Genomic DNA, 27,398 nt, shown 5'->3' on the forward strand with positions numbered 1-27,398 from the left:
CAGAAACTTCCAATCCAGAAGTGGCTCTCGCCTGGGCCCACGTGCATATGAAGTGCCACAATGAACCTTTTGGGGCTTCAGGGCCTGATGGTAGGAAAAAAATTTCTGAAAGGAAAGAGTTTATCAAGCACCTAAAACAATAGGATTTTGCTTAGTATTGATGGCATATAACATGACAAATTTCAGACGAATGTTTTCTGCAAAGACCTTGAACAGACAATGACATTCTAAGTTATCTTTGGGAACTGAAGGTGTGTGTTATTCAGGCAGAAGTTATGAATTGTTAAATCTTCAAAAACAGGTGAACGAGGACTCTCACAAGGATATAAAACGAATACACGTTAAAGGTTTTATTTTGCTTATTATCAATGAGAGATGTTACAACCAGTTCAGGAGAAAATCCAAAAAGCAGACATGTTTGTAAATCTGAGACAGTGAAGTCAGGGTGCAACCCAGAAGCAAAATTGGCCTCTTCCCCATGGGGGAGGGAAGTCAATTGAACCTTCTCTCAGCAATTTTTTTCAACTATAGATAAGAATTCTTTTGCATTACTAACTGTTATCTTCCATTTAAATATTTTAAAAAATAGTTCAAAGGCATTGAAAGTTCTCTAGACTTAGAATTAGGTAACCCCTGGGGGCTGGGGCTTTAGCTCAGTGGAAGAGCGCTTGCCTAGCACACGGGAGGCACCGGGTTCCATCCTCAGCACCACATTAAAAATAAATAAATAAACAAAATAAAGGCATTCTATCCATCAACAACTACAAATTTTTTTTTTTAAAGGTAACCCCCAGAGAGATATGCTGTAGGTTTTCATTCCTTTTGGTCTGAGAGAGTTTGGAAGAATTTCAGCCTGCAGAGGCAGGAAGGGATCACATTGTGGAAGACTTTAGTGCCCCGGGGCTGGGCTTCCTCCTCCACATACCACTGTCAAGGTGATCTAAGTGACAGTTTGAGGTTAACCCAGAGGAGGCAGTGCTCACAAGGAGAGCCCTGGAGACTGGAGGCATTGGGGGAGCATGGCAGTAATAAACTTGAGGCTAAAAAGGCCTGAATTACAATAGGAAAGGAGACGAGTAAGGAAGGGTGATTATTAGCAAAAGTATAAGAGAATAATCAATATTGGTTGAGAGAAGGAAAAACATAAGGTACGTTTAATTTGAAACCATGATTTGGAGCAATTTTCCATGAATTCAACAGTGAGGGCCTGAAACATGCTAGAATCCGTGCAGAGTTTTAGAGTTCCTGTCCTGGAGGAATTCCCAGTCCCAAAGGAAAACAGTCTACACAAAGAATTCTGCAATAGAAAAGCTATCCTAGAGGTACCCATCACATTCTCTAGGAACTCGGAGAAGGAAGCAGTTATTGAAGCCAGGAAGGGGGAGTGAGTGCGTCCCAGAAAGCAACCAAGGAGCAGTGACGTCTGTTATACAGAAGACCAAAAAGGGCTGCCCTGAGTCTTATGGTTGAAAGAGAAGTTGAAGGTGAAATGAATGAGTAATGGAGAGTGGCAGTGGACAAAGTTGGAAAGGTGGCCTGCAGCCCATGAACATGGCTCGCAGGAGCCATGCTGAGGAGTCTGGATTATTATTTATGAATCAGGAGTTTGCCAAGCAAGGAATGCTGTACTTGCAGGGAAGAAAAAGCTGTAAATCAGTCTTACACACAATGAATTTTCATGGACGGTAGAATGTCTCAGAAAAACTAACAGGCTCATTTATTTAGGTGATCACTTAATAAACACCCAGAGATCAGAAAGAGAAGAATACATGAATGGAGAACATCCTAGGGGCGCATAAGGAGTTTCAGATTAGGAGGTGGGATCCACAAAAGAATGGCCAGAAAAAGGGTGGCCGAAGTGTGGAAAAAATCCAGGGAGCCTTCCAGGGCCCATGGCAGATGGGACATTATGGAAGACATAGGCAAGATCTGAAAGAAAGCAGTTAGGAGTTTGTAGGAAGCAGCTTTGAGAAAGAACAGCTGCAGGGGCTGTTGCTTGACATGTGGAAAACGTTTTCATAGTTGACAGGTTCAAGTTAAAGACTTTAGGAGATTTACTCTCACACCTAAGTTATAGTGGCTGATTATGATTGGCAGTGCTTAAATTAAAAAGCAGTGTCTTAGAACAGAATCGAAGCACTAGTGATGAGCTTCTTCCTGTGATCTATGGAGAGTGTCTGTCAATGACAGGCATGGTGAGCTTGCCATTTTACCTTCAAGTGGTTTTCTTGTTATTAAATTTTAATTATCCCTTTTAAAGATAAAAGTGGAGGCATTTGATTTCGGAATCTCCAGTGAAACATCAGCTAACCTATGAGGAGGGTGGATCTGGGGGATGGTGATCAAACACAGCTCAAATATCAGATTAACCTATTTTTAAAAGAGAAAAACCAAATCAACACTCTTAAATAAATCTTACCCCAGCACATGTGTAACCTGGTAGAGAATAAATTCAAAACCATTAGTTATTAGATACATCTACACTCAGAGAAGAAAACTGGGGCTGTGAAAACATCACTGAATCTTTATTCTTGCACATGCTACACACACATGTGCTCTTGATTTTTCTCTGCCTTGGCTTTTAGACCATTGCTTATGTATTGTCTATTGATGACGTAAACATACTAGGAGGGAGCTACAGGTTGAATATCTCTTACTCAAAATGCTTGTGACTCAAATGTCTTGAACTTTGGATCTTTGCATAATACATATGAGATATCTTAGGATAGGACCCAAGTGTAAACATGAAATTCATTTCATATACATCTTCTACACAAAGCCTCAATATAAGTTTATGCATTTTACATAGTTATGTTCATGAAATGATGTTTCATATTGTGGAATTTTTTCACTTGAAGCATCATGTCAACATGCAATATTTCAGATTTGGGACATTTTAGACTTTGGACATTTCAAATCGAGGGCATTGGATTTGTATTACAAACAATGTACACAAAATAATGTTTTAGTTTTTGAAGTATTGTTCCAACTTTGCCTCTGATAATAGTCTCATGTGATAAGTGGAAGTTATTTTGTCTTTGCAAAGTAAAGTGTAATTATTCCCTACAGGAGCTGTGCCAGGCCAATCAGAATTAGCCTCCAGGTCCTTATTGTCTCAGTGAATTGTGTCACAGTGCTTTGGCAGTTGTATAAGGGACTGCGCAGACAACAAGAGGATGTGCAGGGAGCTTCCTGGGACAGGTCAGCAGCATAGGATCCTGAAAAGGAGAGCCTTTCACAGAGAACCTGGTAAACAGTGTTGTTTGTACAGGAGACCTCGGGAAATGTCCACAAAAAAAGGCCACTGGTTGGCCATTGGGTTTGTCTTTGCCACCTTTCAGATAAGTGTCAGCATTATAGTAAGGACAGAAATCACACTTCAGGGAGCAAGGAGAGAGCTGACAGTGAGGCAGGAAGAGGAGATGTCACCAGTGCCCATGTGACTGAGAAGCCATCTGGAACAAGAACAGATTCTTGAGAATCAGTTGAACCAGGACAGCAGAGTAGTGAGGGCTGCACACACTTTATGGAACCCACTTACACTGAGTGAAATACAAAATAACACTGTGCCAATGGTTGGGTCCCTTTTTCACTCAAGACTTTTTCAGGGTGGTTGACGTTCCTGAGAGTCTGATGTGTGGGTGAGTTGGCAGTAGAACTAGTTTTATCTAAATGATTGATCTGGTTCCAGGATAGTCACTGGTTTCTGTCCTCAGTGTCATTTCCTGTTGGCTTAAGAGTGAACTGTCGCCTGCAGTACTGCTAGCTGCCTCGCTCTCATGAGTCTAGTGAGGGAAAGAGCTAGTGAGGGACAAGCGCTGCTCAATGACCTATTGCAAGCATTTGGAAGGTGCCAGGCAGTAGACAATGTGCTTACATCTACTGGAGACAGACAGGCATGGGAACACAAACTAAGCCACCCAGCTTCTAAAGGAGGCCCTGAGAGTTTGTGCTTGGATGAGGGGCACATGTGACTCCGCCCTACTCCACTCACCCAATAAAACAAGAAAGCAATGTTTATGTTGGGTATGGTGGCATAAGCCTGTAATCCCAACAACTCAGAAGGCTGGGGGGGCGAGAAGTTCAAAGCCAGCCTCAGCAGCTTAAGCTGTAAGCAATCTAGTGAAACCTTATCTCCAAAGTAAAAGAATAAATAAATAAAATAAAAGCTGGGCAGGGTGGCATACTTCTATAATCCCAGTGGCTTGGGAGGCTGAGACAGGAGGATCACAAGTTCAAAGACTGTATGATGAGGCACTAAGTGACTCCGTGAGACCCTGTCTCTAAATAAAATACAAAATAGGGCTGAGGATGTGGCTCAATGGCCAAGTGCCCCTGAGTTCAATCCTTGGCATCCCTCAAAATAAAAAAAATTTAAAAAAAATAAAGAAAAACAGAGCTAAGTATATTGCCCAGTGGTTAAGCACCCTTGGGTTCAATCCCTAGTACCAAAAAAAAAAAAAAAAAAAAAAATTATCCAACTCTGAATAAAATGCTGTTGTCATCTTCTGTCATTTGTTTAGCCTATGATCCCATCAAAGTCACTTGTTGTCTGTGCTTCAGTTTCAATATTTGGAAATGGAAAAACAAAACAGACATTTAGGAAGGTCTATTATGTGCTCCACATTTTACGAATCTCATTTTGTTCTCATAAAAACCCAGTGAGATAAGTATTCTTTGCCTAGTTTTACAGCTGAGAGAAGCAATGTACCATGCCCATGCAGTTTATAAGGAGCAGAGCTGTAACTTGAACTCAGGATCTTCTGATCTCTCCCGTGCCCTCCTGAAATTATGAGAACATGGCAAGTGGATCAGTCATCGCCTACTGTGTCCTGAGAACATCAAGTTTGCAGCTATTTCTACTATTTCAATTCAGTGTGACTTACATGCTTTATTGGTATCATCTCTATAAATTCCAAATTAGTTACTCAAGCACTCTAAGTAGCTAAGTAGCTTCTATTGGGTTTTCCTCTAAATGTTACATGTTGTGTACTTTTGTGACACCTTAGTTTCTTAATGTGTACAAAATGCCATCTATTAACAGAAAGCATAGTAAAATATATCCATAGTAGAACTAAAACCGCTGTTCATCATCTTGGACAGTACTACTTTTCCTGAAGAAGAAGTGGACGAATAATGTTGGAACATTGATTCTAATGCTGCAAATCACTGAAAATCTATTTGAAATCTGTAATTGAAAAATATAGGCAGTTAAGAGTCAAAACAAACTGAATTGGGTATATACATATTAGTGTTTTCAGCTTTTCTTTTCCTTTTTCGGATTTTTAAAAATAACTTTCCACTGAAACAATGTATTCCATAAAATGAACCAAGATATGAAAATCCAAAAATGAAGATCTCTTTCTAATTTGCAGGGAAAAAAATATATTTAATGTATAGGTTTTGGGGTTTTTTACAGTTTTAAGGTTTTATAATAAATTGTTCTTAAGTCTGGTACCTTTTATCATTCACAAACACTATAATAATAGTATAATATGTGAGTGAGTAAAAATAGTTATTTGTATCATATCTGTATTTTGTGGTCTTACACAGTAGGTACTCTGACCCAAAAGGTTGCCTAGCTCCCTGATCTTATTTGAGAAATTAGCCATCAGTGGAATTACTTTAAAACTATTCATTAAATGCACCACTCTTGACAAGTCAGCCTTATTACTGTAAAACATGAAATGACTCCACTGAGTAATTATTCAAATATTTATGTGTGAAGTTTCCCTCTTTGCATTTAGCAAGTATAATAAAATGCTTATGAAAAATCAGTGTCTTTGCTACAGTATAATGGAGAGTCTCTTTTAGCTTATTTATACATAAAAAGCCAAAGTAAACATCAGAACATTTACAAAGTACATTTAGTATTCCCTTCTGTCCCCCCTAAAAAGAAAACACCAGTATGAAATAGTTCTGTGATTCTGTGCACTTCATCTCCTCCTGCTGCCCAGTACGTAGCTCATCGATGGTAGAAGAATATGATCATTTAAATGCAACAAGAGCATCTTTGTAGTGGGCCTGCCCTCTTTCAGCAGCAGCACAGAGCTAGAATTCATCCCTCCATTGGCTCTATTTCTCGTAAATGAAGGAGTTGAGTAACCAAGAAGCCGGCTAGACCTTCCTCCCTTCCTGAGCTTTGAGGGCCAGGTCTTTGCAGATTCCACCCTTCCTTCCTGAAAGCCTGGCCTCCAAAGGGCAGTAACAGAGAGATGGAAAAAACACACACGTCCACCCAGCGCTGACCTTTCATCTCTCCTGAGATGTCTCAGTGTGTTTGCCTTGGAAAGTATGCCCTGCAGATCTACTACCAAGACGGTCTTTATGGCGACTTTTTAATGGATTGAAAAAAGTTCTGTTTTAAATTGTTAGAATTGAACCTTGAAGAGTGCTTTGGACATTCTGCACAGAGAGTGAGGGTAACACCTAAGTCAAGTAGTTGAATCCACCCACAGATATTTAGGAATCAGAAGTTTGTCTCCTTTCTAGGTCTGTAGCAAAAAAAAAAAATGGGACAAAAAATTTAAAAGTAGTGTTCACTTTTAAATTTTTATTTTAGAATGAATAGGTTGCCATTTACAGAAAAGTTGCAAAGATAATATAGACAGTGGCCAGCTTCCCCTATTGTTAACATCTTATATTACTATGGTACATGTGTCACAATAAGAAACTAGTGTCAATTCATTATTGTTACCTAAGTTCTATACTTTGTAATTCATTTGTTTTTTTTTTCCCTGATGTCTTTTTTTCTGTTCCAGGATGCCATCCAAAATAGTATGTTACATGTAGTCATCATGTCTCCATAGCCTTCCACTTAGAATCCATTTTCCCTTACAATGGATTTTATTGGGATTTTATTACATATGGAGTAAATAAGACTTTTCTGAAGGGGTGATACTGGGATACTATATCACAAGGTGGAGGAAGTCAAACCCAGGGCCTCATGCATGCTAGGCAGGCACTCTTCCACTGAGCTACAGCCCCCAATCTCAATTGAAAACATTTAGAGGATGATGACTTGGGGGGGGAAAGCCCAGGAAAGTGCTGGAGTATCATTAGAACTAATGAACTACTCCTTTGACACATCGTGATACGCTTTCTTCCAAATAATTACTGCTATTTTATCTATGACAGAAAAAGATTTTGTGGCTGTGGATATAATAGCCTCAGGATGAGGGGAAAGGGGGGTTTTTTTGATGATTAGATCATTTTCAATTTAAAAAAAAAAACTAATGGTGATTTGATTCATAGTGCAGGCTGAATGCAGTTGCCTGTTTGTTTCCAACCTCTACTAACCCATAAGAAAAGATCAGGTACAATTCTCTACATGTATCCACAACCGTTGTTATAACAGAAAACACACAATAGGCTCTCAAGAAATAGAATCTGAGGAAGAAGGCCGTAAGTATTTTGTTCAGTCTTCAGGGCTTCTTTGAAAGGTGGCAGTGGAAAATCCTCTTGACACGATGAACTCTGGTCCCTTCCCTGGTTTTCCTGCTTTATAGAAGGAAGTAAGCCCAGCCCGGTTAGCTTCTCTGTGCCTTAAAACTCAGGCAGAGATCCCCACATGCCTGGAGAATTCTAGCACGTTTGTTCTCCCACACATCACTGCTAGATAAAACCTCCCTGTCCCTTTTTTATGGGTTAATTTCCCCATTCAAAAATCTATAGGGACTTCCTGTTTTCTAGAGAGAAAAACTTTTCAACATTGCATCTCTCCACCCTAACCCAGGCTCTCCACAACTTTACTACATTCATCATTATAAACATCAACGAATAATTATTTCATACCTTCATTTCCATAGGCTTTCCTGCCTTGGGTCTCTGCATATTTTCTTTCTTGACTCTCATCTGAAATTTCTGCCCTTTCTTTAACGAGGCTCAGGGAAACTCCTACCTTCTTAAGCTGTCACCTCTTCCCTGCCTCTGGTGGTCTCTCTCCTGAGACCTCGGGTTTCAACATGCACTCCCTGAGTTGGTGAATTTCCTTCTGGTCTGACATTTTATGTGCACATATTTATTTATATTCCACTTAGGGATCATACATTAATCGTAGGTGATTTTTTTTTCTTTTCCTTTTTTTTTTTACTTAATGAACATTTACATGTCATTATATATTTTTTTTGAAATGTGATTTTTAAAAATGGTTTCATAACAAATTCCACATTGTATTAAGGCATTTATATCTAGCTAAGACATTTAGTTTTTTTGTTTGTTTGTTTGTTTGCTAGAAGCATTGGTGCCCTGACCATTCTTGCTCATATTTATTTATATGCTGAATGTAAATTCTAAGAGTGGGCTTCTTGAGATTGATTTTTATTGAGTTCTTGATATATATTTTCAATTTACCTTCAAGATATGTTAAGTCAAATCTTTTCCCCATGGGCACATTCATCTTTTCGCTGCTCATCAGCACTGAGGATTGTAATTTGCTTATGTTTGTTGTTAATTAAGGACTTACATGTCCTAGATATAAGGCCTTTATCAGATCGGCGCTTTATAAATATTTTCTGTCAGTCTGTAGCTTATCTTTTATCACTTTCTGGACATTGTGTTCTAAAAGCAGAAGCTTTTCATTATGACTTTCACAATATCAAGTTTTGTCAGAGACTTTGCTTTTGGGGGTAACAAAGATGTTTTCCTGTTTTCTTCAGAAGTTTTATACTTTTAGGTTTGATTCATTTTCAAATTAGTTTTTGCATATGAGATCTGGATTGAAGTTCTTTCTTATGTGTGGCAATTAGCAAAAGATCAGGAATCTTCCCAGATAAGGAAAATAGAATAATTAAGTCTGTCGAAAGCACATTGTTTAAAGACGTTTGCCTTTAAAATAATACAAGGTAAATTTTTCTAATATATTAGTACTTTCAGACTAATTTGGGACATAACTTGCATTAATAAATGAATGCTTATTGACAGAAAATACTTATTATCACCACTTAGGTTATTTGTTTGGAGGGTAGATTTTCTTATTTCACCTAAACAATTAATATAATTGTATTAATATACTTATTTATGCAACAAGCTTTTGCGAGGTACTGGGGTTTGAACTCAGGGTCACTCAACCACTGAGCCATATCACCAGCCCTATTTTTTGTGTTTTATTTAGAGATAGGGTCTCACTGAGTTGCTTAGCGCCTCGCCATTGAACTCTGTGATCCTCCTGTCTCAGCCTCCCGAGCTGCTGGGATTACAGGCATGTGCCATTGTGCCCAGCTTACAACAAGAATTTTTGAAGAGCTAAGAAATACAATGTACTGTGGTGGATGATGTAGGAAAATAATTTCTTTGCAGCTCCCTGAATTACTTGGATTCAATTAACATCTGATTCCTAGAATGAAAGAGAGTCAAAGTAATTAACTTTTTGGACTGTAAAATTATTATTATATGAGGAGCATCTGTCAGTGCTAAGGTTCTTGGGAATGTACTAATAAAGATTATGAAGGAAAAAACTGTAAGTGAAACAAATTTTGTAGTGCATATTGCTTGAGGTTATTTGTGCAATGGAAAGTTTCCCAGTAATTGTCAGCGCCACCAGACCTCTCAGTCGCCTCCATCTTTCCTTGTAGGTCATCAGCTCCATGAGCTCCCTCTCTGAGTACTGCCTCCCCTCCATTCTACGAACACTGTTTGACTGGTACAAAAGACAAAATGGTATTGAGGATGAATCCCACGAATACAGGCCAAGAACAAGCAATAAATCTAAAAGGTATGTTTCTTTCCAGTAAGGATTACGGCTTTTCTTTGTAAGAAACGTAAAGTACGTTAGATGGCATCTGGACCTTCTTGACTCTCCACAAGGACACCTGGCAGGTGCTGCAGGGTCCACCTGATCTGTAGCAGGTATCACACTTGGAGCACTTTGCCATTTCCAGCTGTTAAATATTGGAAATTCACATGGCCTTATTTCAACCTTTGTGGGGACAGAGTACAAAGGGCCTTATGTCACCCTCTTGCCTGCTTCTCTGCTCTTTGCCACCTCCTCTCCAATCCACACCCAAATGAAAGTGGTGGACCCTGAGATATTCTAGTCCTGGCCTAGTAACCTTGGGTGCTTAGTGAGCTGCAGTGGGAAGCACTGGATGCCCTGGGGCGGGAGTCCCATCTTTCCTGAGGGCTGGTGAACAGAGTGGGAAGTGCAGCAGTTCTGGGGAGTTGGACTGAGTTTAGTCCTGCTGCTGACTGGCCACATGCCTTTGGGTAGCTCGAGTCTCCCAGGCCCAGGAAGTTAGGTTCATGGTTTCTATGTGACTTTTTCCAGCTGAGAATTTGATTTGTCTATTCTGTGTTCCCTTTTCTCTTGTGGGTTTGAAAAGTGGAAGCTGCTGCCACATAAGCCCTTCTACCATAAAATTTAAGATTCCTATATGAGCAAATCCATGTGTATTATCCCCTCTGAAAAATATAAGTAAATACATATGATTTCATGTTTGAAGTAAACCATTGCAGCAAGGCAGTGAGGATACGAACCTTACTTTTTTTTTTAAGGTTATTTTATAAGCAGATTTCTTTGCATCAATTGATGCATTTTTAAAAATACTTTTAAAAAGACAGTAAACTGAAATTAATTACTGAAAATTGGACATTAACTGCTTTCTTGAAGCGGTTTATCCTGCATTTTTCTTGACAGTCCTAGTACTTTTGTTTAAAAAAAAAAAGACTTCTAATGTCTTCTTTGATATAATGAGGGCAACTATGAACAGAGCAGGGAGGAAGAGCAGGAAGAAAAGATTAACATTAAACAGAGACATGAGATGGGAGGGAAAGGGAGAGAAAAGGGAAATTGCATGGAAATGGAGACCCTCATTGCTATACAAAATTACATATAAGAGGTTGTGAGGGGAATGGGAAAATAAACAAGGAGAGAAATGAATTACAGTAGATGGGGTAGAGAGAGAAGATGGGAGGGGAGGGGAGGGGGGATAGTACAGGATAGGAAAGGTAGCAGAACACAACAGTTACTAGTATGGCATTATGTAAAAATGTGGATGTGTAACCGACGTGATTCTGCAATCTGCATTTGGGGTAAAAATTGGGAGTTCATAAACCACTTGAATCTAATGTATGAAATATGATATGTCAAGAGCTTTGTAATGTTGTGAACAACCAATAAAAAAAAAGACTTCTTCTGAAACTGAAGATCTGTAATTTTACCAAATTATATTTCATCTAAATTTGTAACATCATTTTATGATATACTCATTTATGCAAGATTCTGTTGTTTATCATTTTATTTGAAGGAGAGATTAATAACTTTTTCATAGTGAATAACTTTAGGTGAAGAAGGAAACTTTTAGTGAAATATAATTCACATACCATAACACTCAGTTTTAAAGTACATAATCCAGTATTTTCAGAGTATTCTTGAGGTTATACAATCCTCAGCACTATCTATGAACTTTTTAAAAATATTTTTTTAATCATAGATGGACACAAAACCATTTATTTATTTATTTTTTTGTTTGTTTATGGTGCTGAGGATCGAACTCAGGGCCTCACACACGCCAGACAAGTGCCCTACCACTGAGCCGCCGCCTAGCTCTCTGTGTACTTTTTTATCACACCAGAAAGAAACTGTTACCTATTATCTCTTTAGAAGTGCTTTTTTAATTTGTCCAATTTTAAAGGTAAAATTTCTATTCTATATCTGGAAATGGTCATTCTGTGTGATCAGTAAATGCAGGGGATCATTTTATTATTTCCCATCTTACATGAGAACTGGTAATAGAGTGTGACTCCTGGCAGGCAGGGAGTGCAGCAGTTCTAGGGAGCTGGACTGAGTTTAGTCCTGCTGCTGACTGGCCACATGCCTTTGGGTAGCTCGCGTCTCCCAGACCCAGGAAGTTAAGTTCATGGTTTCTATGTGACTTCTTCCAGCTGAGAATTTGATTTGTCTATTCTGTGTTCCCTTTTCTCTTGTGGGTTTGAAAAGTGGAAGCTGCTGCCACATAAGCCCTTCTACCATAAAATTTAAGATTCCTATATGAGCAAATCCATGTGTATCACCCCCTCTGAAAAATATAAGTAAATACATATGATTTCATGTTTGAAGTAAGCCATTGCAGCAAGGCAGTGAGGATACGAACCTTACTTTTTTTTTAAGGTTATTTTATAAGCAGATTTCTTTGCATAAATTGATACATTTTAAAAATTCTTTTAAAAATTTTTTAAAATTTTTAAGAATTTTTAAAAATTCTTTTAAAATGACAGTAAACTGAAATTAATTACTCAAAATTAGATATTAACTGCTTTCTTGAAGTGGTTTATCCCTCATTTTTCTTGACAGTCCTAGTACTTTTGTTTAAAAAAAAATTAAACTTCTTCTGAAATTGAAGATCTGTAATTTTACCAAATTATATTTCATCTAAATTTGTAACATCATTTTATGATAATCTCATTCATGCAAGATTCTGTTGTTTATCATTTTATTTGAAGGAGAGATTAATAACTTTTTCATAGTGGAGAAGGAAACTTTTAGTGAAATATAATTCACATACCATAACACTCAGTTTTAAAGTAATAATCCAGTATTTTCAGTATATTCCTGAGGTTATACAATCATCAACACTATCTATGAACTTTTTTAAAATATTTTTTTTAATTGTTGATGGACACAATACCTTTATTTTATTTATTTATTTATTTATTTTTATGTGGCACTGAGGATCAAACCCAGGGCCTCACACATACAAGACGAGTGTGCTACCGCTGAGCCACAAGCCCAGCTTTCTATACACGTTTTTATCATGCCAAAAAGAAACTATTACCTATTATCTCTTCAGAAATTCTTTTTAAATTTATCTAATTTTAAAGGCAGAATTTATATTCTGTGTCTGGAAATGGTCATTCTGTGTGATCATTAAATGCAGGGGATCATTTTATTATTTCCCATCTTACATGAGAACTGGTAACTCCGGGGGAGGGGAGGGGGGGTGCAGCAGTTCTAATGAGTTGAATTGAGTTTTAGTCTGCTCCGCTATTTTGTCAGAATTTAGTTATCGACACTAGATTTTTCATGAATTGATTCTTTTAGGGATTGAAAATAAGGTTTTTAATTGTGTTGCTATTTGTTTTCAGGAGATCAGAGAGATAGCTGAGGTCCGATATGTACAGAATCAAGACAATAAACCCTGACTTGGGCTCACTTTAGTTACATTTGAGCATTTAAAATGAGAGAATGTGCGCTTGGGAAAAAGCTGGCAGAATGAGGATCTCTAGAGCATCCTGCATCTGAGATGCAGCTAAATTAGGAACTGTAGGGAGGAGTCAGGCAACTGAAAATAGTCAAATCGGAGGGGCAGACGTTGGGTTATGATTTCTAAGATTAGTATAATATCAACATTTGCACTGCCAAATAAATTTGTCAAATGCCTCTGGCTCCCGGCAGTTAGACTTCAAACCAGCAATAAAGTCGAATTCATTACTAGAGAAGTATGTCTTTTATTTTAAAGCCCAATTTGGCTTATTAGATACAATCAAAGGTTTGTTAATTTTTTATGTTAAGAACAACTCCTTTTTCAGGGTTTTCTGACCATTTCTGTAGACCCCTGCCAACCATCTGACACAAACAGTACTCTCTACTTCTGCTGGCCATATTTGAGAATTTGCCTTCCTCTTGATTTCAAACTTCCTGATTCCTTATTCTGTGATATAGTGAATATAAGGCCTGACTACTGAATACCTTCCTTTTTCTACATGTTTCCCCGGCTAGCAGGAGCACTTTGTAGCCCTAGAGGATCTTAAAGGACTTCAGACAGATGGTTTTCTCCACTACTCTTCCTCTTGGCAAGATGATGATGAATGTTCCTAAATGTTCCTGCCCTTTGAATACATTTCCACCTGCAGGGTAAAGCTGCAGGCTCCCTCGATAATGTTCCCTTGTCCATCAGGCTTAAATTGACCTTGCTCAAGGTTACAAAGCACCTCTAGAATTTCTTGATTTACCTCTTAAAAACCACCCTTGCTTTGTTCTCATTCCCTCTTGACTGAAAATAGAAGCATTCCATTTTTAAGATAAGTCTTGATTTATTCTCAAAATACCTTCAAGTCCAAATCCTGTCATCCTTCATCAACAGGTATTGAGTATGTATGTGCTTAAGAGACTGTGCTAAACACTAAACAAGCTTTATCTTCTCAAACCTTTATTTAAGTACAGGTTTGAGCATCCCCAATCTGAAAACCCAAAGTCTAAAATGCTGCAAAATCCAAGCGCTGACATGGACATCTCAAATTAAAAAAAAAAAAAATTCCACATTTTGACTTTATGGGACAGATCAGTCAAAACACACTAAAAAGAGTGTATAAAATTACCTTCAGGCCATGTGGAGAAGTAGTATATGAGATACAAATCAGTCTTGTGTTTAGACTTGGGTCCCATCCCCAAGAAATTTCATTATGTGTATGCAAATATTCCAAAATCTGAAAGTTTAGAATCCAAAACACTTCTGGTCCTAAGTAACATTCAGGTAGTACACTTACTATTCCTGTTTTTTTGTTGGAGAAATTGCTGGTAATTAGAAGAGGCGTAGTTTGAAGCCTGGATTGTTCCACAACGAAGTACTCTTAACCACCATCCTGTGCCAAGGGACTGGGCATTCATTTTACGAGTCTTTCTTTGTTCAACTGCGAATGAGCTCTCAGTTCATCCAGTCAGCAAAAACTGGGGTTGGGGCATGATCCTGTCCTTTGTCAGTTCCGTTTCCGTTTCTGACTTTTGAATGAGTCTCTGAAAAGAAAAGAATACAGGGTGAAATTAAAAAAAAAAAAAAGAAAAAGAAAAGAAATGCTGATCTTTTCTCCCTTCCCTGTTGTCCTGCTCTGATTGCCAGTCATAATAGTTCTTATTTAGCTCCATTCACAAGATTCTTGCATTATATTACTACATTATGTCACTCCTTTCATGAGATCCTGTCACCACACACCTCCAGTTTGGTCACTCCATCATGTGTGGGCCTCACATTTTACAAATGATAGGAATCCTGGGTAGCAATATGAAAAATTGGGCTCTACATGTGTAATAAGAATTGTAATGCATTCCACTGTCATATATAAATAAAAAAAAATCCACAAAAGGAAATAATGGACTCACTTGTAGCAACTCAGGTTCATGTGGTCTGAAATTTCAAATTTGAAGTCAGGGATTCTGGACTTCCAATCCAATGTTTATCCTCTGTACCCCAATAACAGCAGAATAAGCATTAGCAGGCATTTACCCCTTGGAGTAACAATGGGTTTGCAGTCCAGTGGGAGTGAGTTCTATGTTTTTGATGAATTCTATCACTCTGATAATATCTTTATTGCCATTTAATGTGTTTTAAATTTTGCAGTGATGAACAGCAGCGAGATTATCTAATGGAAAGACGGGACCTCGCCATCGATTTTATTTTTTCTTTAGTATTAATAGAAGTATTGAAGCAGGTGGGTAATCAATTATTGTGACTTTGTTGATGTCTATCAATGTGAAAATAATACTGAAGTTTTGAAAGTCATAGTTTATGAAATTGGTTATGAATTCCAAATTCTGGGTCATATGAAGTATGTTTATTGATTGCTGAAGACCAGGCATAGTTATTGGAAGTACTATTACTGATTTTCTCCTTAATATTCCCTTCCAAGTTAAAAGTCATCCTTGTTTTTCAGATTCCACTTCATCCTGTAATAGATGGTTTAATTCATGATGTTATTAACTTGGCTTTCAAGCACTTTAAATACAAAGAAGGGTAAGGTGATTTCTTGCCTTAGAGTTTTGAAGACATTGGGTGCTTAAAACTGAATCACTGGTTTGATTTTTCAGATGAGCAGAGATCCTAACTTGTCTAATTTTTCCTTATTTAGGTATCTTGGTCCTAACACGGGCAACATGCACATTGTGGCCGACCTGTATGCGGAAGTCATTGGAGTGTTAGCACAAGCTAAGTAAGTGAGCCCCGAAGCCCTTGACCGAGAACACATAGTGCCTCTGACTTAAGGAGGGACAGCTGTGAACTCACAAGGAACTCAGGTTCTTTTTACCAAGCCTACCCACCCCTAAAACTAATTAGAGTCTCCTCCAAGGCAGGTACCTAGTTAACTTTTTCACCCAGGCAGTTGGGCCAGATCCTACTGAGTCCATGGGTTTCAGACAACTGCTTCAAAGAAAGAAATGGACTCACCAAATTACTTTTCTGTCTGTTCAGATATTCTAAAGGTGTTTATCAATTTTTTTTTCAGGTTTTGTTTTCTATAGTCGACGAGTGGGTGGTAGCAATCTATCATTCATGAATGGGAAAATTCCATTCTAGAATGTCCCCTTTACTCTAGACCTTAATTCAGCTGAGCTAAAAGTGTCCTAGCGTCTGCCATGGAAACAAGTGCGGGTGGGGGAGTTCTCATTACTAAATTTATCTGGCCCCATAACTCCATTTAACAGGCTAGAACATAGTGTTAGACTATTAGCAATAACATACTTCTTCCAAAAGTGATGTCACACCATACTTACCCATCTTCATTTTATCCAACCCTGAGGCAAACCAAGCAAGATCCCAAATGCCTACTTTGGGCAAAATGAGGCAGAGACATAAGGAGAATTTAAGCCAAGAGACCAGTTGGCTTTGTTGATGCCCCAATCCTTGGGAAAGACAATCCTCCAAAGAGATTTCTATCTTTAATAGATGGAATTTCCTAAGTGATTAGCATGTAAATACACAACTTTTCTAAACTTTGAAATACTTATTCAGCAACCTTACCTAGCCAAAATGTAGACAGGAACTTGGGACATAGACCCCAAAAAAATCCTTGGCCTGATTTATCTAGTCTAATCCAATGTATCTATTCATCCCAACTACCTGTTTTTTCCTAACATAATTCATTAGTGTTAGAAGGTAGAGAATGAATTTTTGTGGAGGGCAATACAGGTCAAAAGCTGACAGCAAAAGAAGAAACAAACTTGCTAAAGCATTCAGAAGAATTCTGTATTCCCAATTCTATTATCTGGACCTTTTTGTATGAGTCTGTGTTGTACTTTTATGATAGCCTATTATTATAATTGTGGTTCATGAATCATTAAGGGATGAAGGTGCATTTTGGAGAAATTTCCATCGCAAGTAGGAAATAAAGACATAGGTATTTAACTGGATAAGTTGCAAGTATCTGAAAATTAACTAATGTGTGTATCTTCCACATTCCTAAAAATGATCCAAAGAAGGAAGTATTGATATGTATACTTGCTGGTTTGTCAAACTCTGAAAATCTCAGCGTATTTCTTTATAATTATCTTGGCTTAATTTTCTTGTGCTCTTATTTGGACAGCTTAGTATTCCAAAAGTGGCTTTTTTGTGTGTTATTCCTATTTTTAAGAATTATGTATAACAATGTCAGATACTGTCAAATGACCTCCCTTAGTTCCATACATTTTGAATAAATTGAGAAATAATGTCAAAACTGAGTAGCGTTTGAGATTGCAGGAGTTTCCATATTAGGATAGATCTAGGATCCACAGAGCCAGTCTTTTCTTGCCAACAGTGGCTTTTTTCAGTTTCTTGACGTCGATATTTGTCCCAATTCTGCAATAGCTAAGTGTTAAAAATGTCTCAATTTGGACAGTGCTTCAGTATTTTCCAGTCACTGGGGAACTCTTTAATTCCTGTCTTTCAGGGAAATTTTTTTACTATTAAGTGATATTCACACATAGTATTGGCTTTTTTCAAAGTCAATTAAGCTAAAATTAGATTTTGTTTTTAAAGTACCTTGGCCAGTCTGCTCTTGCAGTGATCAGACTCAAATAGCCCATGGTATGTTCTCAACCAGGCAATGTGTAGCTAACCTTTATTGATAGATAACACAATCTTACCTTAGTGTCATACCATGAATTACGTCTTTGTTCTCATAAGTATACCAGGACTATTTCTTTATCTTCACTTTAGAAAAGTACTGCTTCTCTTATTCTCAAGGAGATTAAACACCTCCCCCCCTGCAAAAACACTTTTTTAAAAATCTGGTTCAGTGTGATTAACATTTTTTATTTTTATAAGTATTATAATAATTTGAATTTTAGATTGTGTATCTAGTTTCCAATGGTAATGCATATTAAATATTTTCCACATTATAACTTCAGGTTTTAAGGCTTACTTGGTCTTTGAGTTTTAACAGAATCACTGTTTTAATATTCCTGGTAATAATGCTACTTAATTCCTGTCAGTAAGGAATGTATTCCTGTTAAGAGATATCCATACATACTATTGACTTTTTCAAAGTAAATTAAGTTAAAATTAGATTTTTCTGTGTACTTTGGTTAAAAATATATGCTGTGCATATGCACAATATATCTTCATGTGGAATGTATAGTATTGCCAAAGGCTGAGTATTTACTTACTGTATTTGTCTAAGTTCTAAAGAAAAGGTCACTGAAAAATTGGCTTTTCCCTATAATCATTGTAAGGGAAGTGGATTTTTGGACTGCTTTTATGCTAACATAACATGTTCATATCATTTGGAACTTTCAACAGTAAAAGATAGTCATACTTATTTTTAAATGAGAAATAAAATTTTAGCAGCCATCTCATGAGAAGATCGATAGACTTGAGTTATACAAATAACCTGGCCTTTCCTACCTCTGCTTAGTCAAATATAAAAGGTGTAAGAACAAATGTTTAAATGTGTATTTTTTTCTGTGAAAATTACCTTTATTTCATTCATCAGTAGAAGTAAAATCAGACTTCACAAAATTTCAACTTTGAAAAGGACCTTCAAGTAGCCTAGCCATGTGCCATCTGCAAGAGACCTCTCAGTGACCTGCTCAGCTTCTGCTTACATGCCTCCATGACAGGAAACTATCTCCCCCAAAGGAAATTAACCCACTCAGAACATGTACTGAGCACCTACTATGTGCCTGATCTTGTGGCACTTACAACTCATCAGTGGAGTCAGACAACCAACAAATCCCATAGACAAGTAAATTATATACTATATTAGAGTTCATTCCATTTTCAAATGTCTTTTTGCCATAAGTTTTCCCTTCAGTTTCTTCCATGTAATGATTTAGTGCTTGAAGAAAGTGTTCATGGCCTTCTCAAGTCACCTCACTTTCAATCCGTACACTCCTCATTGGCTAGGCAGTTACTCATATGTATTGGTTTACTGGGGACAGTGTAACAAAGGACCACAGTTTGGATGGCTTCAACAACAGACATTTATTTACACACTGTTCTGGAGGCTAGAGGTTCAAGATCAAGGTGCTGGCTGAAGTGGTTTCTTCTATGACCTTTCCCTTGACCTTGCAGGTGGCCACCTTCTTCCTATGTCCTCATGAAGTCCTTTCCCATTGTGGACATACTTTTTCCTCTTCTGTTCTCTAGGCATATTGGATGGGGGCCACCCTACCTCAATCACCTCTTTAAAGCCCCTGACTCCAAACAGAGTCACATTCTGAGATACATGAAATTAGTACTTCTTTGTATGATCCAGAGTTGGGGATACTTTAGTCCATAAAAGTAGGTCTGGGGAAGGTCCAGAAATGTGCATTCTAGTAAGCTCCCAGATGCTGCCAATCTGGAGAACGTGCTTTTGAGAATAACTGGTTTAGACATAGAGATTTTAGAACCAGACATGGCTTCAAATGCTAACTTCTGAGCCTCTCAGCTATGAAATTTTATCAGGTTATGAAATCTTTCCCTAGTTTCCTCTTCCATTAAAAAAAATGATATAATATTGAACCTGCACACAGTGTTGTTGAGGATTAAATAAGTCACTATATGTCACTGGCCCATGGCTGGCTTGGAGTGGGTACTGTATCTGCTTGCTACTATCATCATCATCTCCATCAGTTTTTATCTATAAGATTTAGGAAAAGATGATGACATTGGAGCTTTGAATTTATATTCCAAAATATTCAACAGTGTAGTTTTAAGACTTCTTCAAATAGATGTTATCTGATATCAAATCTATTTTGTTAGTTTTATAAATAAAATTTGCATTTCAGTTTTGCTGATTTCTTCATCCTGAAAAGTAATATATAATCTTCCAACTAGTCTCCATGATATTTTACTTGTAAAGTAAACACAACTAATATTCAATAGTATTTAAGAAATGTCAGAATGGGCCTGTTTGGAATGCTGTCTTAAAAGTGAATGTTTTGTGGAAAGCCACAAAATGCCACCACAGATTAGGAATAAACCCTGAAATATCCTTAACTACATTAACAACCTGTTAGAGAATATCTCATTCATAAAGTATTTGTGCCTTGAAGTTATTTATATTTTCTGCTCTATTGCTTTTGTAAAATCTTTTTATTGTGAAATACATGTAGCAAATATATATAAAAACCCATAAAACAAATATATAGTTTTTTTATTGTTATAAAATGAACACCATGTAATTTCTCCCCAACCCCCCAAACTAGCCCCTTTCCATTTGGGAAACGGTCTATGTGCTCAGCTACCTTTATTGTGTGTCCTAAAACTTCTACTTTGGGGTAAGAATTGTTCCCAACTTCTGTGATTCTATTGGTTTGCCTCTATTAGTTTGCCTTTAGCTTTTGTAATCACAAGTATGTTTTCTAATCATACCTGGCTTTCTGTGTTTTTCTTTTTTGTTTTTTAACTAATAATCAAAGCAGCATATCTCAGAAGTTTAAAGAAAATCTCTCATAGGTTTTTAAAAAGCCATTCTTTTTTTAAACTTATATGACATGGTTGTTGGTGTTGCAATTAATATTATTTTGCTTTCAAATAACACAAATAAGTTTCTTTTGTTTGTTTTCATATTCACCACATTAAATTATAAAATCCCATACATATAATAGACAGCCCATATCTTTTAAACATAATTTTCCCATTACTAGATTTTCCCATTACTAGATTTTTCCTTCAACTTAAAAATATATTTTTCCATGATCATTAATCTAAAACTATCAAGGAACAACAGGAGAAAATTTTGGAAATAGATGTCAGAATATCTTTGGCCTTATTTGTAAGTCCAAAAATCATTTGCTGTCACCATCAGAAATAACTGACCCTAGTATGTTATTACTCACATACTCAAAATTTGACACTTTAGGCCCTGGAGGTCTGTAAGTATGTTGGAAATTGCTAAGCCAGAGGAAATGGAGCTTTTTGTCTGCTCAATTTAAGAGCTAAACCATCTTGAGAGAGTCTAGATAATGCTGGGTCTGTTCCCTAGTCTGAAGGAGAGGTGAAGCATCTTGTCGAATAAGAGGGGGAAAGGAGAAAATTGGACTCTACCAAATCCCGAATGTCAAATCCTTGTGAAATGACAGTTATTGTACTTTACCTGTTTCTAAGGATCTGATGACCATGCACTGTCACTTTAGGTGCTGGCAGCCCCCATTGCATGGCTTTCCTGTCACTTGATAAACCACTTATGTTCTTTTTGTAGATTCCCTGCTGTCAAGAAGAAGTTTATGGCAGAGCTAAAAGAATTACGGCACAAAGAGCAAAATCCGTATGTGGTGCAGAGCATTATCAGCTTGATAATGGGAATGAAATTCTTTCGAATTAAAATGTATCCAGTGGAAGACTTTGAGGCCTCCCTTCAATTTATGCAGGTAACGTCCTGGGCAAGAGCACTAAGTGGTGATCAACTCAAGTAATTCCCTTTATCAGAATGACACCTCGATTGTGAAAACCCTTTATAAGCGGGATCCAACTTACAGTGATTCATCTAGTAATATTTCAACTTTAATGGTGTGATAGGTATACACATTCAGTAGAAACTGCCTTTCAAGTTTTGAGTTTGGATCTTTTCCCAGGCTAGCACTATGTGGTCTGAATCTCTCTCTAGATACTGGGCAGAGCTCCTAGCCAGCCCCATCATCATGGTAGGAAACAGCCAGGACCACAATGTGCTCGTGGCTAGGCCAGGACATTCACTAAGTTAGGGGTGTTCAATGCCATTTCCTTTTAATGATATTTTCAACTTATGATAAGTTGATCTGGACATCCCATCATCATGAGCCAAGGAAATTGACAGCATTGGATTGGCTACATCAACATTTACAGGAATCTTCATTTAAAAAAAAAAAAATCAACCAAATCATATAAGTTTGATGTCTATCAACCTGAATTCATTATGGTGCATAGCAACAAAAAAATTGTTATTATTAAGAACTTGGGAGAATCCATAGCTCTATTAAGAGTGGAGCATACCCGTAATCCCAGCTGGTCAGGAGGCTGAGGTAGGATTGTGAGTTCAAAGCCAGCCTCAACAACTTAATGGGACTCAGTCTCTAAATAAAATATATTTTAAAAGGGGAGCTGGGGATGTGACTCAGTGGTTAAACACCCCTGGGTTTAATCCCTGGTACCAAAAAAAATTTACAAAAACTTTGGTACCTAAAGGCATTTTTCTAATACTTCTGTAAATTAGATTTGGTCCTCATCTTACTTGAGACTTTGGATGTAGGAGTTATGAATGTAGATTGTACCATTCTATAATCAAAAAGGCAGCTATTAAAAAGGCACGTAATAAACATAGGAGAGGATGGGAGGAAACTGGAACCCTCATGCCGTGCTAATGTGAATGCAAAACAGCCCGGAAACTCCTCAGGTGCCCAAACGTAGAATTACCCAATGATCCAACAGTTCCACTCTAGGTATATAGTATACACCCAAGAAAAATAAAAGTGTATGTTCACACATAAACTTGAACACAGATGTTCATAGCAGCATTATTCATTGTAGGCCAAAGTGAAAATAACTCAAATGTCTGTAAACCAATGAATGGATGAACAGAATGTGACATCTCCATACAATGGAATGTACAAAATGTGGTATATCCATGCAGTAAAGTACTGATGCATGCTGCAAAATAAATGAACCTTAAAAATATACTTAGTAAAAGAAGCCAGGCACGAAAGCTCATGTAGAATGTGAATCCATTAACCTGAAATGTCCAGAATAGGCAAATCCATAGAGAGAGAAAATACGTTAATGGTTGCCTAGGACTGAGCATTGGAGTGGATGGAGAGGTAGAGAGTATCTGCCAAGGGGTACAGAGTTTCTTTGGGGGGCATTAAAAAGTTCTAAATTTGATTGTGGTGATAGATGGATGCACAAGTGTTGGTAGACCAAAAATGAGTAAATTGCAGAGTATACAAATCATCTCTCCATAAAGCTGGTACGTAGAGGGGTGGAGAGAGGGCAGATGGACACAGTGTGTCAGACTTCTTGGATTTGGATTGAAGAACCAGTACTTATCGGCTCTGTGACCTTAGCCAGTCACATTGTCCTTTTCATCCCAATTAATTCACCTAAAAGGTACTGGTAATGACATTAACGTTGAGGATTCTTAGTACATGATAATCACTTGGTGATTCTTATCTATTCTATTATTTTTATCCCACTTTCATACTAATAGATCATATGTGTCTGTACTTGGGTGACAACTTGATACATGCATACATAGGCAAAAGGTAGCAAAAGAACCGTGATCCTGGGAACCATAAACTCCATTCTGTCTGGGGAAAACAGTCTCTCTGACTCCTAGGTTGGTATCGCCCACCCAGAGCTGAGGTTGTAATATGATGTTGGTAGACTGAGGACCTTAGCAGCTGTTCTTGCCCGTCTTCCCAATTGCAACTCTGATAAAGGGTGAGAGCTAATGTGGAAATTAGTATGTCATGAAATATGTGTAGCCTGGATTCTTGGATGGAAATAGAGCCTGGCAGAGACCACAGGAAGCACTAGCAGAAGGCCTGGAGGAGAGAAGGCTGGCAGTGCTCAAGGAAGGCCTCCTTTCCTATAGGACAAGTCCCTGGGCAACCTGCAGAGACATCCTTGCTGTGGGAACCACACCAAAGCCTGTATGAGGTGGGGAAGGGAGGCATTCCAGACTTGCTTATGAAACGATCTGAATAATAAACACACCTAAAATGTCAGAGCAAGTAAACAGCTCTGCACCCGAGGCCATCCGGCACCGGGCCCAAAATAAGTTTACTGTCTTCAGCCTGTCTTCCCATGTTTTCCCTCCCTGGGGATCTGTGTTTGTGGCCTAGTCAAGGGTGCAGGCCCCCACACAGGGTAAGTGATGGACAGACCCTTATTGGAAATGAATGACTGAACGAACCAGCCAGTAATCCAGAAGATAAATGTGTGCTACTGGTTGTAGATGCTTTGTCCTTTCACAAGAGTGGCTTGAACTAGATATAGGAGGAAAGAGAGAAAACCAGCCTTGTGAAATGTCACTGAGGCCCTTGTAAACCTTTCGACTTGATACAAATGTCTGATCCAGTGATCTTTAAATAGATTACAGAATAGGCTGGTGTTGGTATGTATGATTAAGAGCTATTAAGTTTGCTTAAATACATTTTACATGTACTTTTCAATCCTTCTTTCTTCTTTGTAGGAATGTGCCCATTATTTCCTTGAAGTCAAAGACAAAGATATCAAACATGCCTTGGCTGGACTCTTTGTGGAAATCCTTGTCCCAGTTGCGGCTGTGAGTTACCCTTTCCCTTTCTAAGAACTTCTTCAAACTGAATGACAGACTCAACAGTCTCAATAATAGAATATTCACATGCACTTCTGTTTCAGGCCGTTAAAAATGAAGTGAATGTTCCCTGCCTTAGAAACTTCGTGGAAAGCCTATATGATACCACTCTGGAACTTTCTTCTAGAAAGAAGCATTCCTTGGTTAGTATCTATGAGAAAATTCAAAACACAAACAAAACTGCAGAGATTAAAATTGCCAGGCAGAAATCTATTTGATTTGTAGAATCCTTGTATAAGAATGCCACAGATGGAAGAATTACCTATGACTGACTCCCTCATAAAGGCTTTCAAACTTTCGAGCTTACATTTATTATCAACTATGAATCACGGTACTAGAAGGGTCACCTCTGATGACCCTTCTGGTTCTATGGATTCTGCTCTTTGTTTTTTAAGATTGGCTTAATATGATTTTTGTTTAAATTTCCAAGGATTATTTTTCCCCCCCAATCCAAAAGCTGAAGTTTGTGAAGTTCCTCTTCTCAATCCCCAGGATCCTATATACTGGGTAATTCCTATCCTGACATTCAGGATCAGAATTGAAGTAGGCAGAAAATCGGGATGGGAAATAGTGGCCCCCAGGTGAGGTTCTCTGAAGGCTGGGAAAGCAGTTCCTGGGGAGGGTTTGTACTGAAAAGAAGCAGATTACCCTCCACAGTAAATAAAGCTCTGGTTTACAAATTGGCATGTAGTGTGCCAGGGCAATCAGGACAGTGTGGAGGAAATAGGTTATTTAGATGGCTGTTTAGATGGTTGTTTAGTAGGGTTGAGGCTAGTTTACAAGTATAGACACTGCTGAGCATGTTGCTTTTCTGGTAGTGATAACAAATTGGCTCATTTGTTCACATTCCAATGTCACTGTGAGTAATTGATGCATTTTTTTTTTTTTGAAGACTAGTGATTGGCATCAGAGTTGCATTCAATGGAAACAGTAGTTCAAAGCCCTTTAAAGCTAAGCTAATTTAAAGAAGAAGAAAAAATAAGTTAATGAATTGCCAAACACTGAATCTCATCTCTGGCAATTGTTTCTTGCTAGTTCTTGCCAGATAAGCCAGTTATGCTTTTGTTTAAATCTTCGCCAGCCTGAGTTCTTTGGGAATCATAAAGGTATCTAAGATCTGGCTTAGCAAAATGGTCGTGAGTTCTGCATGTGTTTCTTGGGTGGCTGCCCATTAGCTTTTATGTCTTTAGTTGCTGTGGGAAATTGGCCCAGTTCGGCAGGAAAAGCACAGTAGCACCTCTGTTTATTTGGTCATAAGCAAATTCCTCTGTGGTTAAATTTGTCTTAGTGGAGTTTACCAATGTAATAACATTTCTTTTAGGAATCTTCCTTAATTACAGGAGGATTGCATGCAAAAGAAAATATATATACCTACCTCTAAGACAGGGACAAACAAGTAGATATTTATAAGTGAAAAAGCCAGTAACATTTTCAAAATTAATGTGCCTTCCTGCTCTTCCCCCCCACCCCACCAAGATTGGCAGTGACCTAAGATGGTGAGTTGTTAGTATCTTGGTTAGGATCCATGAGAAAATCCAAAACAATGGTTTACACATATAGTGACAGAAAGTAAATGTTCTCTTTTACTAGGTGTGGAAGGCCAGCTTGCCCTGCTCAGAGCTACTTCATTATATATAGAAAAGTTGTCCTTGGGCTGTGCTGAGCCCTGACTTACTCCATTTTATAAAGCAGTAGTTGTCACTGTGGTGTGATTACTTGAGGGTATTCTTTTCAAGCCACATGACCATAATCAGTTGGTCACTGTTCACTGCTCTCTGGGCAGGCAGCACATTTGCTGGGTATTTGTTTTCAAGGTTCCTAAGTGAAGACTACTTAAGTGAATCAGATTTCTCTGTTCTTATACATGAAGCATATCACTATACTTTATCCATAGTTCTAGATGATTCCATCCCCTGCATTATCAGAAAGTATCTGCAAAATGCCCACCTCCGCTGGACACCCATTAGGCCTTGTGTAACTTAGTGTCCCACTTATTCAAACCCTGATGGCAGAGGGAGATGGTGAAGTAATTGGTACAGAAAATATGTGTTACCTGATTCATTGAAATATCATTCTGTGATCTCGTCTTCTTTCTTCTCAGGCCTTGTACCCCCTGGTGACCTGTCTGCTCTGCGTCAGTCAGAAGCAGCTGTTCCTGAATAGGTGGCATGTTTTTCTTAACAACTGTTTGTCCAACCTTAAGGTTAGTATTTGTCATCTGGACAAAAAAAAAAAAAAAAAAAAAAGAAAAAGAAAGAAATCCTTTACAAGAATTCACAATACAGTTCTCAGGCAGGCGTCTATGCTTCTGACTAGGGATAAGAGAAATCACTTCAGGTTTGGGGAAAATAAATCTGTTCCAATAAGGATCACTTTAAAGAGAATCAAATGCTGCTTGATATGCATCTTTGTCACATTTAATCTAAATAATATAGAAATTTAAAATGGCCACATTTAGCCAACAGAAGCATGTGAATTGATTTCGGAATCTCACCTATACCTCACGCATCCTTCTTCTATCCCCTTCAGCCTGGGTAAATATTTTGGAAATAAAACTCCCTTCTATGGAAGGATAGACTTAGTGTCATTAGCATGCCATGCCATTAACATATGCTTGACACATTTGTGTCTTTCAACAGTGTCAAAATTTATTAACAAGTTCTATCACTTCCATCAGCTTTAATTCACTGAAAGTACTCGTGGTTCACTTAATGTCATGAGCGAGGCAATCACAAGTTTTATTTTTATTTCATTCAATTTAATTACTAATATCTATAACATTCAAATCACACATCCTACTTTATACCATAATTTATATAGGAAGCAAATGTTCTCTTTTACTAGGTGTGGGGGGCAGGCTTGCCCTGCGCAGAGCTATTCCATTATGTATAGAGAGAGAGTCTTTAGGCTGTGCT

At 37.9% G+C, this 27,398-nt stretch overlaps 1 protein-coding gene across 3 annotated transcripts in view; it reads left to right on the top strand.

Moving 5' to 3' along the window:
• Window positions 1–27,398, top strand: part of Fry (FRY microtubule binding protein) — a 406,369-nt gene that overhangs the window by 237,503 nt on the left and 141,468 nt on the right. For all 3 annotated transcript variants that reach the window (XM_077795147.1, XM_026414538.2, XM_026414540.2), the window contains 8 exons: window positions 9,573–9,712; window positions 15,330–15,420; window positions 15,643–15,722; window positions 15,838–15,918; window positions 21,373–21,541; window positions 24,340–24,432; window positions 24,528–24,626; window positions 26,585–26,686. In XM_077795147.1, the coding sequence (XP_077651273.1) occupies window positions 9,573–9,712; window positions 15,330–15,420; window positions 15,643–15,722; window positions 15,838–15,918; window positions 21,373–21,541; window positions 24,340–24,432; window positions 24,528–24,626; window positions 26,585–26,686 (855 nt within the window). The remainder of the gene's footprint in view (window positions 1–9,572; window positions 9,713–15,329; window positions 15,421–15,642; window positions 15,723–15,837; window positions 15,919–21,372; window positions 21,542–24,339; window positions 24,433–24,527; window positions 24,627–26,584; window positions 26,687–27,398) is intronic.

The sequence above is a fragment of the Urocitellus parryii genome, chromosome 2, assembly GCF_045843805.1.
Source record: "Urocitellus parryii isolate mUroPar1 chromosome 2, mUroPar1.hap1, whole genome shotgun sequence".
NCBI classification, from domain to species: Eukaryota; Metazoa; Chordata; class Mammalia; order Rodentia; family Sciuridae; genus Urocitellus; species Urocitellus parryii.